This window comes from Monoraphidium neglectum, assembly GCF_000611645.1.
Source record: "Monoraphidium neglectum strain SAG 48.87 unplaced genomic scaffold scaffold01414, whole genome shotgun sequence".
Lineage (NCBI taxonomy): Eukaryota > Viridiplantae > Chlorophyta > Chlorophyceae > Sphaeropleales > Selenastraceae > Monoraphidium > Monoraphidium neglectum.
Window position 1 is genome coordinate 1 of NW_014012214.1, and position 12249 is coordinate 12249.

General features: G+C 61.9%; 2 protein-coding genes across 2 annotated transcripts; both read left to right on the forward strand.

Annotated features, from left to right (window-relative positions):
• Positions 1–2840: 2840 nt before the first annotated feature.
• On the forward strand, positions 2841–8086 carry MNEG_7787 (Putative malate transporter yflS; the record flags this gene model as incomplete). Its single annotated transcript, XM_014043738.1, has 14 exons — positions 2841–3021; positions 3288–3332; positions 3546–3652; positions 3931–4132; positions 4379–4431; positions 4686–4802; positions 5146–5217; positions 5602–5718; positions 6164–6306; positions 6667–6723; positions 7020–7070; positions 7294–7433; positions 7676–7747; positions 7935–8086. Coding segments are annotated over 14 exons (1509 nt in total), but the record flags the coding sequence as incomplete, so codon positions are not given.
• Positions 8087–9793: 1707 nt separating this feature from the next.
• On the forward strand, positions 9794–11210 carry MNEG_7788 (hypothetical protein; the record flags this gene model as incomplete). The annotated part of the gene is made up of 3 exons (XM_014043739.1): positions 9794–9887; positions 10162–10520; positions 10734–11210. 3 exons carry the CDS (start codon positions 9794–9796, stop codon positions 11208–11210), a joined length of 930 nt encoding a protein of 309 aa, XP_013899193.1.
• Between the last annotated feature and the right edge of the window lie 1039 nt (positions 11211–12249).

Consider the following 12249-nt stretch of genomic DNA (forward strand, 5'->3'; position numbering starts at 1 on the left):
CGGGCGCGCGGCGCGGAGGGGCGCCGGGGGGCGCGGGGCGGCGGAGGCGGCGGCGCGGGGGGTGTGCGCGGCCGCGCGGGGGGCCTGTGGCGGAGCGGGGTGGTCAGGTGCCACCAGGGGCGTTTGACAGGGGTGCAGGGGCAAATGATGAGCAGTTCAGCAAGTCATTGCATAAAATGATGCTGCCAAAGGCTTCCATTACATGATGCGCAAGCATGCATGCGAAACGGCTGCACAACAGCGCTCGTGGCGCCGGCACAGGTGGAGAAGGTGCAGCGCGTGAGAGGGCGGCGCGCTGCTTCCCATGCCTGAACCTGCCGCTTGCCTGCGTCGGTCGCCGCATTGCGGCCAGATGCTTGGGCAACTGCAGGGTACCGGAGCACCCTGCGTGAGCCCGGGTGCTCCCCCTATCGAGGAGCTTCATGTGCTGGATCGTTCCTTGGATCAGAGTGATTGCGTAATTATGTGCTTAGTGAACACAAAAACGATAACTTACATCCGAACAAATCGAACTGCGCACACAGCCACAGGTCGCGCATGAACCGCCTCCTTCGTTATCACCGCAGTTTGCTAGTAGTGATACCTGCCAGCAAAGGCACTCGAAACGCACATATGAGAAGTGATTCTTGGGTCAATGAGCGCATTACACGGAAGTGGGGGTCCATGCGAGGTGGCGGTCGCCATAAGGTGCCCGTTACTACCTGCTGGTGGCAGCGCGCTGTGCCACCCGTGCACTCGGGGATCTGAACCGCACGACAGCCCTGGACGATGTGCCCTGGACAATCATGATAGGTCCATTGTCGGTGCTTGTTCCAGGCACCTTGCACTGCTGATAATCCACCTTGCCACGGCGCCGCCTGCGGGATGTCGCGTGCTCAATAGGGTTGGCGTATGGCAGCCGGCAGGCAGTCGACTACCACATCTCATTGACCTGGGGGAGAGCCCGCGTGACCGAAATTATCACGCGGGACAGCCCCCAAAACGCGGTGCCCAAGGGCAAAACGTCATTTCCGTATTGACTTGACAACACGACACGCCATCACCCTGTCCCCTAATGCGCATGGCTCTTCCCTGCCACTTTCTTCGTACTGTTGCGAGCCCTCCGAGCAAGAAAACAATCACCCAGACTTCCAGGCACGATAGGGCAGACCATCCACCAGAGATACTACATACTCTGTCAGGGCCATTACCTATGGCTGTTTGGGCGTCAAGGCTCACTTGGTAGTCCAGCGTGACGGCCAGCTGTACGTGCGGTTCTCGCCCTGCTGTGTTGCGCCGCCCAGCAGCGATGGCGCACGCAGCAGCTGGCGCACAGGAGAATGAACCTGTGGGGTGCCAGCAGCCGCACTTTTCTGTAGCCATCCAGGCCTTTGGGCTGGAAAGCCTGCTGGGCTGTGTGATGGCCGGTCACCTGCTCCGGGTGGCCTCCTCGGGACAGCACGCACAGGGGCTGAAAGCACATGTATGTCTGCAGCACACAATCAGCAGGCACACACACAGGCTGGTGCAAACAAGGGGGCCGAACAGTGGTGCAACCCGGCCACAGACCCGAGTGCGTGGGGGCGGGAGTTTGGCAGCAGTGTTTGGCGTTGATTGGGGTATTGACCAAGAGCGACGGATGCAGGTGGGCTGCCAGCTTTGGCCAGCTGCAAGCCATGCACCAACGCAAATTGCAGGCACCTACCCCTCTCAACGTGGAGCACGTCGCTGCCTGGCGTGCCGTGTGTTGTGGTCGGCCCCTTCCTGCACGCACCCGAACAAGCCTCAGTCCTGCAAATCCAAGCGAGCCTAAGGCTGCAAGTTTTCATCTAGCTCTGTAACGCAGACTGCATATTGCCGCTTGCCTTGTCGCACACCGCGGGAGAGTGTGACCATAAGCCGGTGCAGCTGCGCCGCTGTCGAGTTTCACAGGCATTGCACGTCCCAAGTATTATCGCGTTGGTACACATGAAATTTCATGTACATGAGCCGTTATGATTTTGTATCGCAGCGGTTGCAAGAAGTAGCAGCTTGCCCAATCGGATATGAGGCTCTCGACGCGCGGGGAGCGCGCACAAACCACCCTAAATGAGGTGAATGACGTGAGGTGAAGGGTTGAAACACGATTGAAATCTACATTCCGAGCGACGCGTGACTCCACCATGTGGGGCTTGATGCCTTCAATTGGTACCATATCCTGAGCAACTCGCCCCACTGCTGCAGGGATACGAGGATGTCGCAGTGTCCATCATATCAGGGGACGGTGCCCGCGCGTATTGCGACCAAGAGGGCGGCGGCGGCGGCGGGTTCCCTGCACATAGCGGTCGGCCTGGCGGGAACGGCGTGCTGGCCAACAAGGATGTTGATTTCGGACCCCCAAGCCCTGTCCAGCAATCGAAGGCTTCCAGGCCGCGCTTCAACGTGGACTGGGACAAGCTGTTGATGCGGGGCTTCCCGGTGCGGCGCACGTGTGCATAACGCAGCTCCCATGTATGCATGTGATGCATGTGTGTGCCACGCGACAGCCTTTGCTGCTGTGTGGCTCTTGGCCTTTGCAGGTGGGCCGCATCGTTTTATTGAGGCACCTGGTAGTGCTGTAGTACACCTGTGGGGGCTCGTCGGCGCCCAGGAACCTGCTGAGCCGCCGTTGTGCGTACGTGGATCCTGCGCTCAGCATCACTCCAGCATTGCACCTCCCCGGCGCCACGGCGCCACCCGCACGACATCCCCACCCCTCTCCACGCCCAGGCTGTGGGTGAAGGATGCCGCGGCAGCACTGCACTAAGTTACCACAGCTGCTACCGCATGCACACCACAACCCAGCCGCTCTTCTGCGTCGCATGTCATGCACTGCACCGCAGGGCGCCAAGGTCCCGGAGGCCTTTGTGTGCATCGCAGTGGGGCTGGCCCTCTACTACTTGGTGCCGCGCCCCGCTGAGCTGGACGCCCAGGCCTGGGGCTGCGCCGCAGTCTTTGTCGCGACCATCCTGGGTGCGGGGCGGGAGTTCGCGGCGGCCTCTGTGGAGGTCCTGGGCTTGATGCGTACGAAATCCAGCCCCGCAGCTGCCAGCGAACATCTCGTGCAGGGGCCTCTGCATCGTGTTGAGTCGCACTGTTCGCGGACCTGAGGGGCCCGGACAGCATGCGCGTGCGGCTGGTATGGCGAAGGCCGCCCGCCGTGGGCTTAATGGCATGGCCGTGGGGCCAGGCGTGGCTTTTACTCCATATTCTTGACTTGGGAACTGCCTCCTGATTTTGTAGTCACCCAATCGTCGCCTCTCCCCGGCTTGCCTTCACCTCAATCCCAGGCCTGATCTTGGAGCCGCTCCCTGTCGCCCCCGTTGCTCTGGCAGGTGCGCCAAGCACCAGCCTGCCTTGCACCCTTTGCCTGCCCGGGTGCCACTTCAAAACGCACTCTTGGCCCGCTGCGCAAGTTTCGTTGCACAGCAGCAAATTGCTCTCGCGTCGCCATGCAGCTGCGCCGCACCAGGCGATGGCATCTCACCACCCACTGTCTTGTGGCCACCCTGCATGCCTGCTGCTTGCGCCCCCCCCCCCTCTGGCAGGCGCTGTGGTGGCGCTGTGGACTGGCACCCTGTCTTACAAGCAGCAGTTCTCTGCATTTGGCAATGACACCATATGGCTCATCATGGCTGCGTTCTTCTTTGCAAAGGTAAGTGTTGCGTGGCGTGGGGGAGGTCGCGGGGCGGGTGGCGATCGCGCACCGCCTGTGGTCAGCTCTCCACCCTAAGACCCTGTCGGTGGCCATGCAGGGCGGACCGAGTGTCTGCGGGTCCCTTGCAGCTGGCCCTTCACAGCACCCACAGCAATGCCAAAGGTCAGCTTTCTTTTGAACCCAGCACTCAACTCAGCAACCTCCAGCCCCTGACTGGGCGCCGTGGCTGCGCCGCCTGCCCACGTGCCCACGCCACCACGCCCCCCCCCCATCAGGGCGTGGAGGTGACTGGCCTGGGGGCGCGCGTGGCCGACGCGTCCATCGCCGCCCTGGGCCGCTCCTCCCTGGGCCTGGCCTACGCCCTGGCGCTGGCGGAGCTCGTGCTGGCGCTCTGCATGCCGTCCACCACGGCGCGCGCCGCGGGGATATTCGTGCCCGTCATCGCCTCCCTGGCAAAGTCCTTCGACAGCCTGCCCCGTGAGAGATGATGAGCGGGGTTTCAGGGGGTGGGGGGGCCGCTGATACGTGTTTTAGTTGGTCTGGATGTCGCGCGCTGGATATCAGGCGCCGTGCATAGATGCGTATTTGTGTCTGTGGGGCGGGTGCGCGAGGGATGGGGGAGCTGGGGAGCATCAGAGCAAGACGTGTGACATGTCAGGGTGTAGCTGGCCCCGCTTGCTAAGAATTCCCGCTGACCGGACCTCGGCTCTGCTCCTCCACCAGACCACCCCTCCTCCAAGAAGCTGGGGCGATTCCTGTTCATGAGCCAGGCCCAGGTGAAGGCGCAACCAACAAGTGTTGCTCCTGAGTTGGAGTAGGACGCAGGGAGAGAGGCCCGTCTGTCAATAGTGAAGCTGTCACAAAGGCATGCCGCTGGGGTGGCACACACGCCTGCGTGACACTGCACCAGTCCCAGCCGTTTCAGGTGTGCAAGGTACCACCACAGCCCGCAAATCGCTCGATACCACCGTCCCAACCGTGTCCCGGCCACCTACCCCCATGCTCCTCTGCGCAACCACCCCCCTCCAAGGTGTCTGGTGCCACGTCAGCCATGTGGTACCTGGGAGGCGCCCAGACCCCAGTGGGGGTGACTCTGGCGGCGGAGCAGGGTGTCGTGGTGCCCAGCCCCTTCACGACATACCTCAAGGTGATGCAGCGTGCACACACGCGCATGCATGTCAGACAGCACACGCACACATGCACACACACATGCACGCACGCCTGCGCGCATGCATGCACGCGCGCGTGCGCGCACGCACGCACGTCCACATACACACGCCCAATCTTAACCTCAAAGTCGCCTCACTGCCTGGAGGGAGGCGAGAAGGGCAATGGCAGCAGCTGGCTGGTTCAGCAAGCACGGCAAGTGGCCAGCCGCCGCACCCTGGGACCCACCTGCTGCCTCAGCCGGGGTCCCCTCCCCAAAGCCGTGCGCCACCAGCATGCACTCTCCCCATGCAACATACTCCACCCTGTTTTGTGATCTGCAGGGCTCCTGTGTTCCCGCTGCCGTGCTGATTGCCCTGATCCCCCTGGCGGTTTACTACCTCGTGCCTCCAGAGGTGGGCCTGAGGCATAAGCACTGAGTGATTCTGATCAACAGCGAGGAGTGATGTGGTGATAGTGTTGAGAAGTTACAAGTCTTTGTGCGATGGTGATCGGTGTGCGAAAGTATGCAAGTGTGGGCAAACAAACCCTGCCAAGCGTTCTAGGGGCAAGTGCAGCCGTTGAAGCTGGCTGGTCTGGACAACAAAACCACACAGAGCATTACTTGGGGGTTTCGTGCACATTAGTAGGTGGCTTTCAGCCGGCAGCCTCTCCCTGTGATCGGCTGCGCAGCCTCACGCCTTGGCCTCCCACCAACTAGCACACATCCATACCTGCAACCACCCTGGACTGCCATTTATCCTTTCCCCTCCACCACCCGGCATGGTGGTCTCCCCCAGGTCACGTCGACCCCCTGGGCGCAGCAAGAGGCCAGGGAGCGCCTCAAGGCGCGCGGCCGCCCGTCGTGGCGGGAGGTGGTGACGGGCCTCGTGATGATCGCCGCGGTGGCCCTCTGGGTGCGCTGCGCGCGCGTGCCTTGGTGGCGCCCGCCCGCCGTCAGGAGGCCCCAACACTGGGAGGGCACTGGCTGATGGGCCCCGCCTGCTGGGGCCTGCTGATGGCAGGGTGGCTTCATGGCGTCGGCGCATCTTTGACCTGATCCTGCACTGCATAAGTGGTGGTGGTGGAGGAGGAGGTGGTGGTGGTGGTGGTGGTCCTGCTGCTGCTGCTGCCGCCGCCGCCGCCGCCGCCGCCGCTGCCGCCGCCGCCGCTGCCGCTGCCGCTGCCGCTGCTGCTGCTGCTGCTGCTGCTGCTGCTGCTGCTGCTGCTGCTGCTGCTGCTGTACAACCCTAACCCATGACTAGCATGCCTCAAATGCCACCACATCTTTCACATCGTGTACCCGTCACGCTCACGGCGCGCACACCTCACCAGCCACTCTCAAAACAATTGCAACTGTAGTGCTCCTCTGCGTACCTGCCGATCAAGCTGGCCAACGCCAGCGTCGCCCTCCTGGGGGTGGTGGTGCTGCTGGCCAGCGGGGCCATCACGTGGGACGACCTCGCCGGCCACAGGCCGGCCTGGGAGCTGCTGGTCTGGCTCACGTGAGGGGGCGCGCGGCGCGGCTGAGGGACATCACGGGGAGGGGGGGCGTTGAGTGCAGTGTGCAGGCATATGTCGAAGCTGATATTGTGAAGCATGTGCCAGCTTGAAGCCAGCTAGGCGCGCATTGGTGACTTGGGTGAGGGCAAGAGCTACCAACAGAAAGGGACTGGATTTTTTAATGGGCGGTCTCAACGGCTGTGTTGTTGCAGCAACGCTGCCTTTGCGTCCCTATATCTGCATTGAGGGCAGCTGTTGTTTCGAGTTTTTTTGCACTTTGATGAATTGTGAAACGCCTTTTGGGCAGCAAGCCTAACTCTGTGCTTTCACCCCTGCTGCACCCCCTCCTGGCGCCTGGGCAGGATCCTTTTCTCCATGTGCACAGCCCTGGCTGATTTTGGAGTCATCAAGTGGCTCAGGTGAGGCAGCTGAAGGGGTAGACTGCGCGCGAGGGTGTCAAAGTGATGCCTGGGTGCATTGGTGCGTCCACGTACCCGACTTGGTGCATGTGCAGCTCAAGCACATCGGTGACATACGTCACCCGAGCCGCGTATAATCATGACCAGCGCATGCACTCAGGTGACTTGGAGGTATCACATGATGTACCACTACACATGGCTGGCAAACTCCCTGCACATGCGCGAGTGGACAGCATAACCTGACCTTGCAGGCAACCCACCCTTACCCCATACCTTATACGTCTGTCTTCATGCAGTGCTGCTGTGAGCAAGCCCCTGATGGCCAAGGGCTTCACCACTACACAGCTGTGAGTGACCCAAGGGCCAGTTTAGTGGTCATAACATACGGGGACAACGGAACACGCACTGCCGAGCATGTTGGGGCCGCAAATGTCGCCCTCCCTCACCTGCCCGTTGCAGCCCCTACGCGCCTTTTGCCTGTTCCCCGAACGCTGGGCGCGCTAAACGCGGCATGCGGCGGCAACGTCGGCCCCTCCCTCCCACAATCTGCGTGATGACATCACCTGCCAGGTTCTGGCTGCTGATCCTCATGTATTACGTGATCCACTACGGGGTGGCCAGCCAGACGGCACACGTCACCGCGCTGGTGCCGCCGTTCCTGGGCATCATGGTGGATGCAGGCACGCACACGGGAAATGGCAGCTTCTGTCGTTTTATCGTTTTGGGAAAAGGGGGGGCTTGGCCTACCTGCCTGGCCTCAACTGTGGCTGTGGCGCGCCTGACACATATTCTGCGCCGTCCAGCTGCCTGCCGCGTGTGAGGTCGGAGCCAATCTGCCTACGTATGTTGTGGCCCCCGAAGTTAAGCGATTCGCACTCCTGGGTGGCGTGCTCTTAATTGTTTCTGACGGCTGCTTTTGTGCCCTAACCCCTTGCCCCTCACCTTGCCACAGGCATCGATGGCAAGATGGCCGTGCTGGGGCTGGTCTACGCCACCCACCTGTTTGGTGGCATCACCCACTACTGTGAGCCCAAACCAGTGGCATCGTGGACCAGGGGCACACATAAACTGATTGTGCAATACAATCACCTGGATGACTGCCTCACCTTTGCCCCGCCAGCCTGTGGGCGCGGCTGCCGCTGCCACCCCTCTGCCTGGCGCACACTCCTCGACTCCATGCCTTGGACACCACCTGCGCCACGCATACGCAGCATCCGCCCAAGCTGCGGCTTACTACGGCGCCGGCTACTACTCCACCAGAACCAACATCCTCGTGGGCGGCCTGCTGGGCTTTGCCAGCCTAGGCCTATTCATGGGCATAGGCATGGGCTGGTGGCGCGCGGTGGGCCTGTGGACAAACTGAGGAAAAAGTCACCCAATTCCGGGGGCCTATTCGGCACGTGCCACCCGCGACTGCATGGCCGCCTTGGCGTGAGAGGGTGGCCTCTGCAGATGGAAGTGAGGGCACAAGGATTTTGGTGCGTTGTGGCGCCTGCTCTTGCGCCGTTGGTGGGCCAGCGACCAGTGCGTGAGCCCTCTGTTTGCACAGCCTGGCCCTGGTATCATTAAAATCCAGCGCGAGCCAGCTCCGCTCGCAGCAGGTCGAATTCTGAGCTCACAAGTGGCAGCCTGCGCTGTTGATTGCGAGGCAGAAAGGCAATGGTCACATGAGAGTGTGCATGGCGCCACTGTCGATTGGATAGCCGGCCTCTGGGCCCAAGCCTCCACGCGTAGCAAGCAAATCACTGCTGGCGGCAGCAATTGCGCCATTTCTTTTTGCCATCCTGAGTAGCCTCAAAAATGCTGGCGACACCTGACACTTGAAAACGACAGTGGAAGTAGCAAACCTATTCTAGCACAAGCCCCAGTGCGGTTGCACCCTGCTGAAGTGTTTCAGCTGTGCTGTGATGCAGGCGTTCTTGTTTCAACTGCTGCCGATTACGGCTGGTATTTTTTTGAAACCTTTCTGGGCGCATTGTTCAGTCTGCTCCGCGGCTTTCACCGCATAATTCATCACAGCCTGCAGGCCCTACACTCCAGTAGGCTGAGCCTGCAAGGGAAAAGTTGTGGCATGCCTCTGACCATGAGCATGTGCATCCATGTACAGATGCCCCTCCACTCAGCCGAGCCATCAAGTTGGGCACTGGGGCTGACCGAGCGGGCCCACAGCCCAAATCAGGGCTGACGGCGCTGCGCTTGAAACACGATTGTATTGCACTGCTTGTGCCGGAGGTCTTGGACCCATTCAGGCTCCTTGCAGGAGATGGCGAGGGTGCACCAGGCCGCGATGAGCAGGAGACGATTGCGCACACGGCAACATCGCGGTGATGTGAATGACCTGTGTAAGCTCCCTGGTGCCTGCCGTGTGCCAGAACTAAGCGCCTGTGTGTGCCGCCGCTGATACCAGTGGGAGCAAAGTGGCAGCTCCAAGGTGTTGTGCACTCACCAGTACTGTGCTTGGGAGCGGCACTAGTGACAAGGTGGTTGAAGAGCACGCATGACTGTGCGTGCGTTCACGTGTATGCGTGGCTGACCAGGGGCCCTGTTGTGCGTGTGGAGTCATTCCCTCAGCAGCAGGCAGCTTCTTCTTGGAGAACTGACGTGCTCGAAGCCTGGCAGGCGTTCATCATTCACCTTCTGCTCCACTTCACCGCAGAAACGTTTCAGCTTCATGTGCGGGGCTGACACATTGTGCTGCAGAATTCTGCAGCACAATGCGTCAGCCCGCACATGAAGCTGAAATGCTTCTGCGATGAATGAATGCATCATGGGTGCCACGGCGGCCTGAAGGGTCGCGACAGACGAGGACATAGCAGTTTGAGCTGATGAGCAGCTGCCGGTCGCTTCACGTGCAGTGGCTGTTGTGGACACGCTGGAGCCCTGAGGGTTCCTAGGTCATGCAACGACGACTTGCGGCAATGGGGTCTCTGCTTTGCCAATGGTCTGAGGCTGTAGCCGCAGCGTTAGCAGAACGCGCGAAGACTCACTGTTGCACCGATCTGCCGTCGGTGCCACTTTACCCAATCACTGTCGACCTCGCTCCATACATTTGCAAAGTCTCGGCGCAAGAATGGGCGACACAGCGGTTGGCTGGGGCACTTTCCAAATCCATGGGCGAAATGAAAAGCCCGGCTCGGCGCATGCGGTTGCGGTTCACGATTCAGGTGCGCAATAATACTTTTCGCACTCTCTCGTTGCTGGAGGGCAGCTGAGGCTTGCGGCATGTCCCAGGCGCCGCTGCCCAAGCAGCGATTTGGCGACCACTACGCTGCATGGATGCATGCTAAGCGTCGCGCAGATGGCAAGGAGCCCTTGCATGGGCACATGGAGTGGTTGGGAACACATGGACGCCTGCGCTGCCCTTGGGTCCGTCGTCGCGCCAATGCACGGTGCCTCGACGCACCAAACCAACCTCGCCGGTTCCTCGTTCCCCTTCAGTAGTGATTCAGTCCGTGGACAGCGGCAGCTACCTGGAGCCCCTTGCCCTTACGGCCACGCAGCAGCAGCACCTCCACCACCACCATCTGTCAGCACACCACAACAGCAACAGCGGCTCACCGTCGCAACTGCTGCCGCCGAGCGTGATCGCGGCTTTCCTGGACCAGCAGCGCTGCCCGTCCGACCGAGGGGCGCCGCCGCATAGGAGGCAGTCCAAGGGCGGCAGCGCGGGTGGCAGGGTCGCGGCGTGGCGGCGCGCGTTGGCGCGGTGGGCGCGGCACGTGCTGGTGACCGCGGCGGCGGCGGGCCTGGTGGTGGGCGGCGCTGCGGTGGGGAAGCACCTTCACACCCACTACGTGGTGGGTTGAGCGACTCGCCAGCGGGCGGCATCGTGGCGCTGCTCTTTGCGTGTATTGACAGCCTGGTGCTTTTGAATGGGACGACAGCTCTCACCGCCCAGTTTCTCATGCCTGTCAGTCTAGTGGCTGCAGCAGCAAATTGCTAGGGCAGCGGCCCCAACAGACTATCCTGCGGTCCCTTTGCATGTTCTCCCCATGCGACCCCCTAAACAGGCGACGCTAGACGACCGCGACTCGCTGGCGGCACGCACAGTCGCCCTCACGGCCCAGCTCGACCGCGCCGCCGCCCGCGCCGCCGCCGCCGAGCACCAGCGGGACGGCGCGCAGGGGCGCGCCCGGGAGCTCGCGGCGCAGCTCGACGCGGCCAACGCGCGCCTGGCGCAGCTGAGCGGCGAGGTGGCTGAGCTGGCGCGCCTCAACCTGAACCTGCAGCGGCGCCTGGACAAGGCCGAGTCAAAGGTGGAAAAGGCCGCCTCCGCCAGGGCCGAAGCAGAGGCGCGCGCCGCCGCCGCGGCCGACTCGGCCGCGCGGTGGGAGCGCGAGGCGGGCGGCCTGTGCGAGCGGCTGCAGCGGCTCGAGGGGCGTGGCAGGGTTGTGCTCGGCGCAGCGGTGGCGGCACCCGCGACGCCCTCGGCGGCGGCCGGGGAGAGGCCGCCATTTTGGAAGGCCGCTGGCGGCGCGCACCCCTAAAAACGCCGACTGACCAAGAAGAGAATGATTTTGCTGTTTATACGCTCCCAGCTTCTGCAGCTCCCCGTCCTCTTGTGATGGCGGCGTGCACCCACTCAGCCATCGCTCCTTTTGACAATAATCACATGATGAGGCAGCACGTGTCGAGCACAACAGGCGCGCCCTGCCCGTCCCCAGGCCTCCCCTCACACCCTGCTCCTCCCTGCTGGCGCTGCTTGCGGGCCACCACAAGCGACTTTTGCGCAGCTAGCGCGTGTATCTGTATCTGTATTTCATTTGCGTATTCTTGTGTGCACACACACACGCACACACATATACACACACGAGGCGCACAGCAAGGCATCGCACCCGTGCTGACAGCACACCCCACCAGGTTTAGGCAATCTGCAGGTTTCCGCGGCCCGGCCCAGGCCCCAATGGAATTGGCGCGCCGTCCGCGCGCTATCAGCCGAGTGATATTGTGACGGGCCGCCGCGTGCGCCCCGTTTCCACCAGTCCACGGGATGCAGACGCAACAGCCGCTCCATCATCCCCTGTTTTCAGCTGCTTCCGTCCGCAGTGTGTGGGGCAGCTGGGCTTCCCTCTCAGCAGCCCAGCCTTGATACCCCATTCCAGTAAAACAATGTCATGACTGAATCCTTTTGCGGGGGTTGGCACAGAATGGCGAAATGCCTTGGCTGGGATGCTTTTGGCTCTGCTCTGGGCTTGTGGCCCGCAGACAGCTTCATATGGCAACGCAACACGAGTGTCTCTTGTGTGGCGGCCACACAGCGACCGCATTGCAACTGCAGTATCAAGCTCCAGGCTCCTTCAGCACTGCAGCGCGCTGTGGCCACAACGTGGTGCTTGTGCCATGGCCGTGAGCAATGTTGCTCAGCGGGTGAACAAGAAACAGCTGCCAACCGACCTTGCCCAAAGACAACGGTTACGGGAATGCAGTCAATTATGCAACAGCCTTGGGAGAACAGAATCTGCAGCAAATGAAGGCAGTGACGCCTACAGTATCGAACCAGCCAGCTGCCTGGTGCGATTGCGGCGG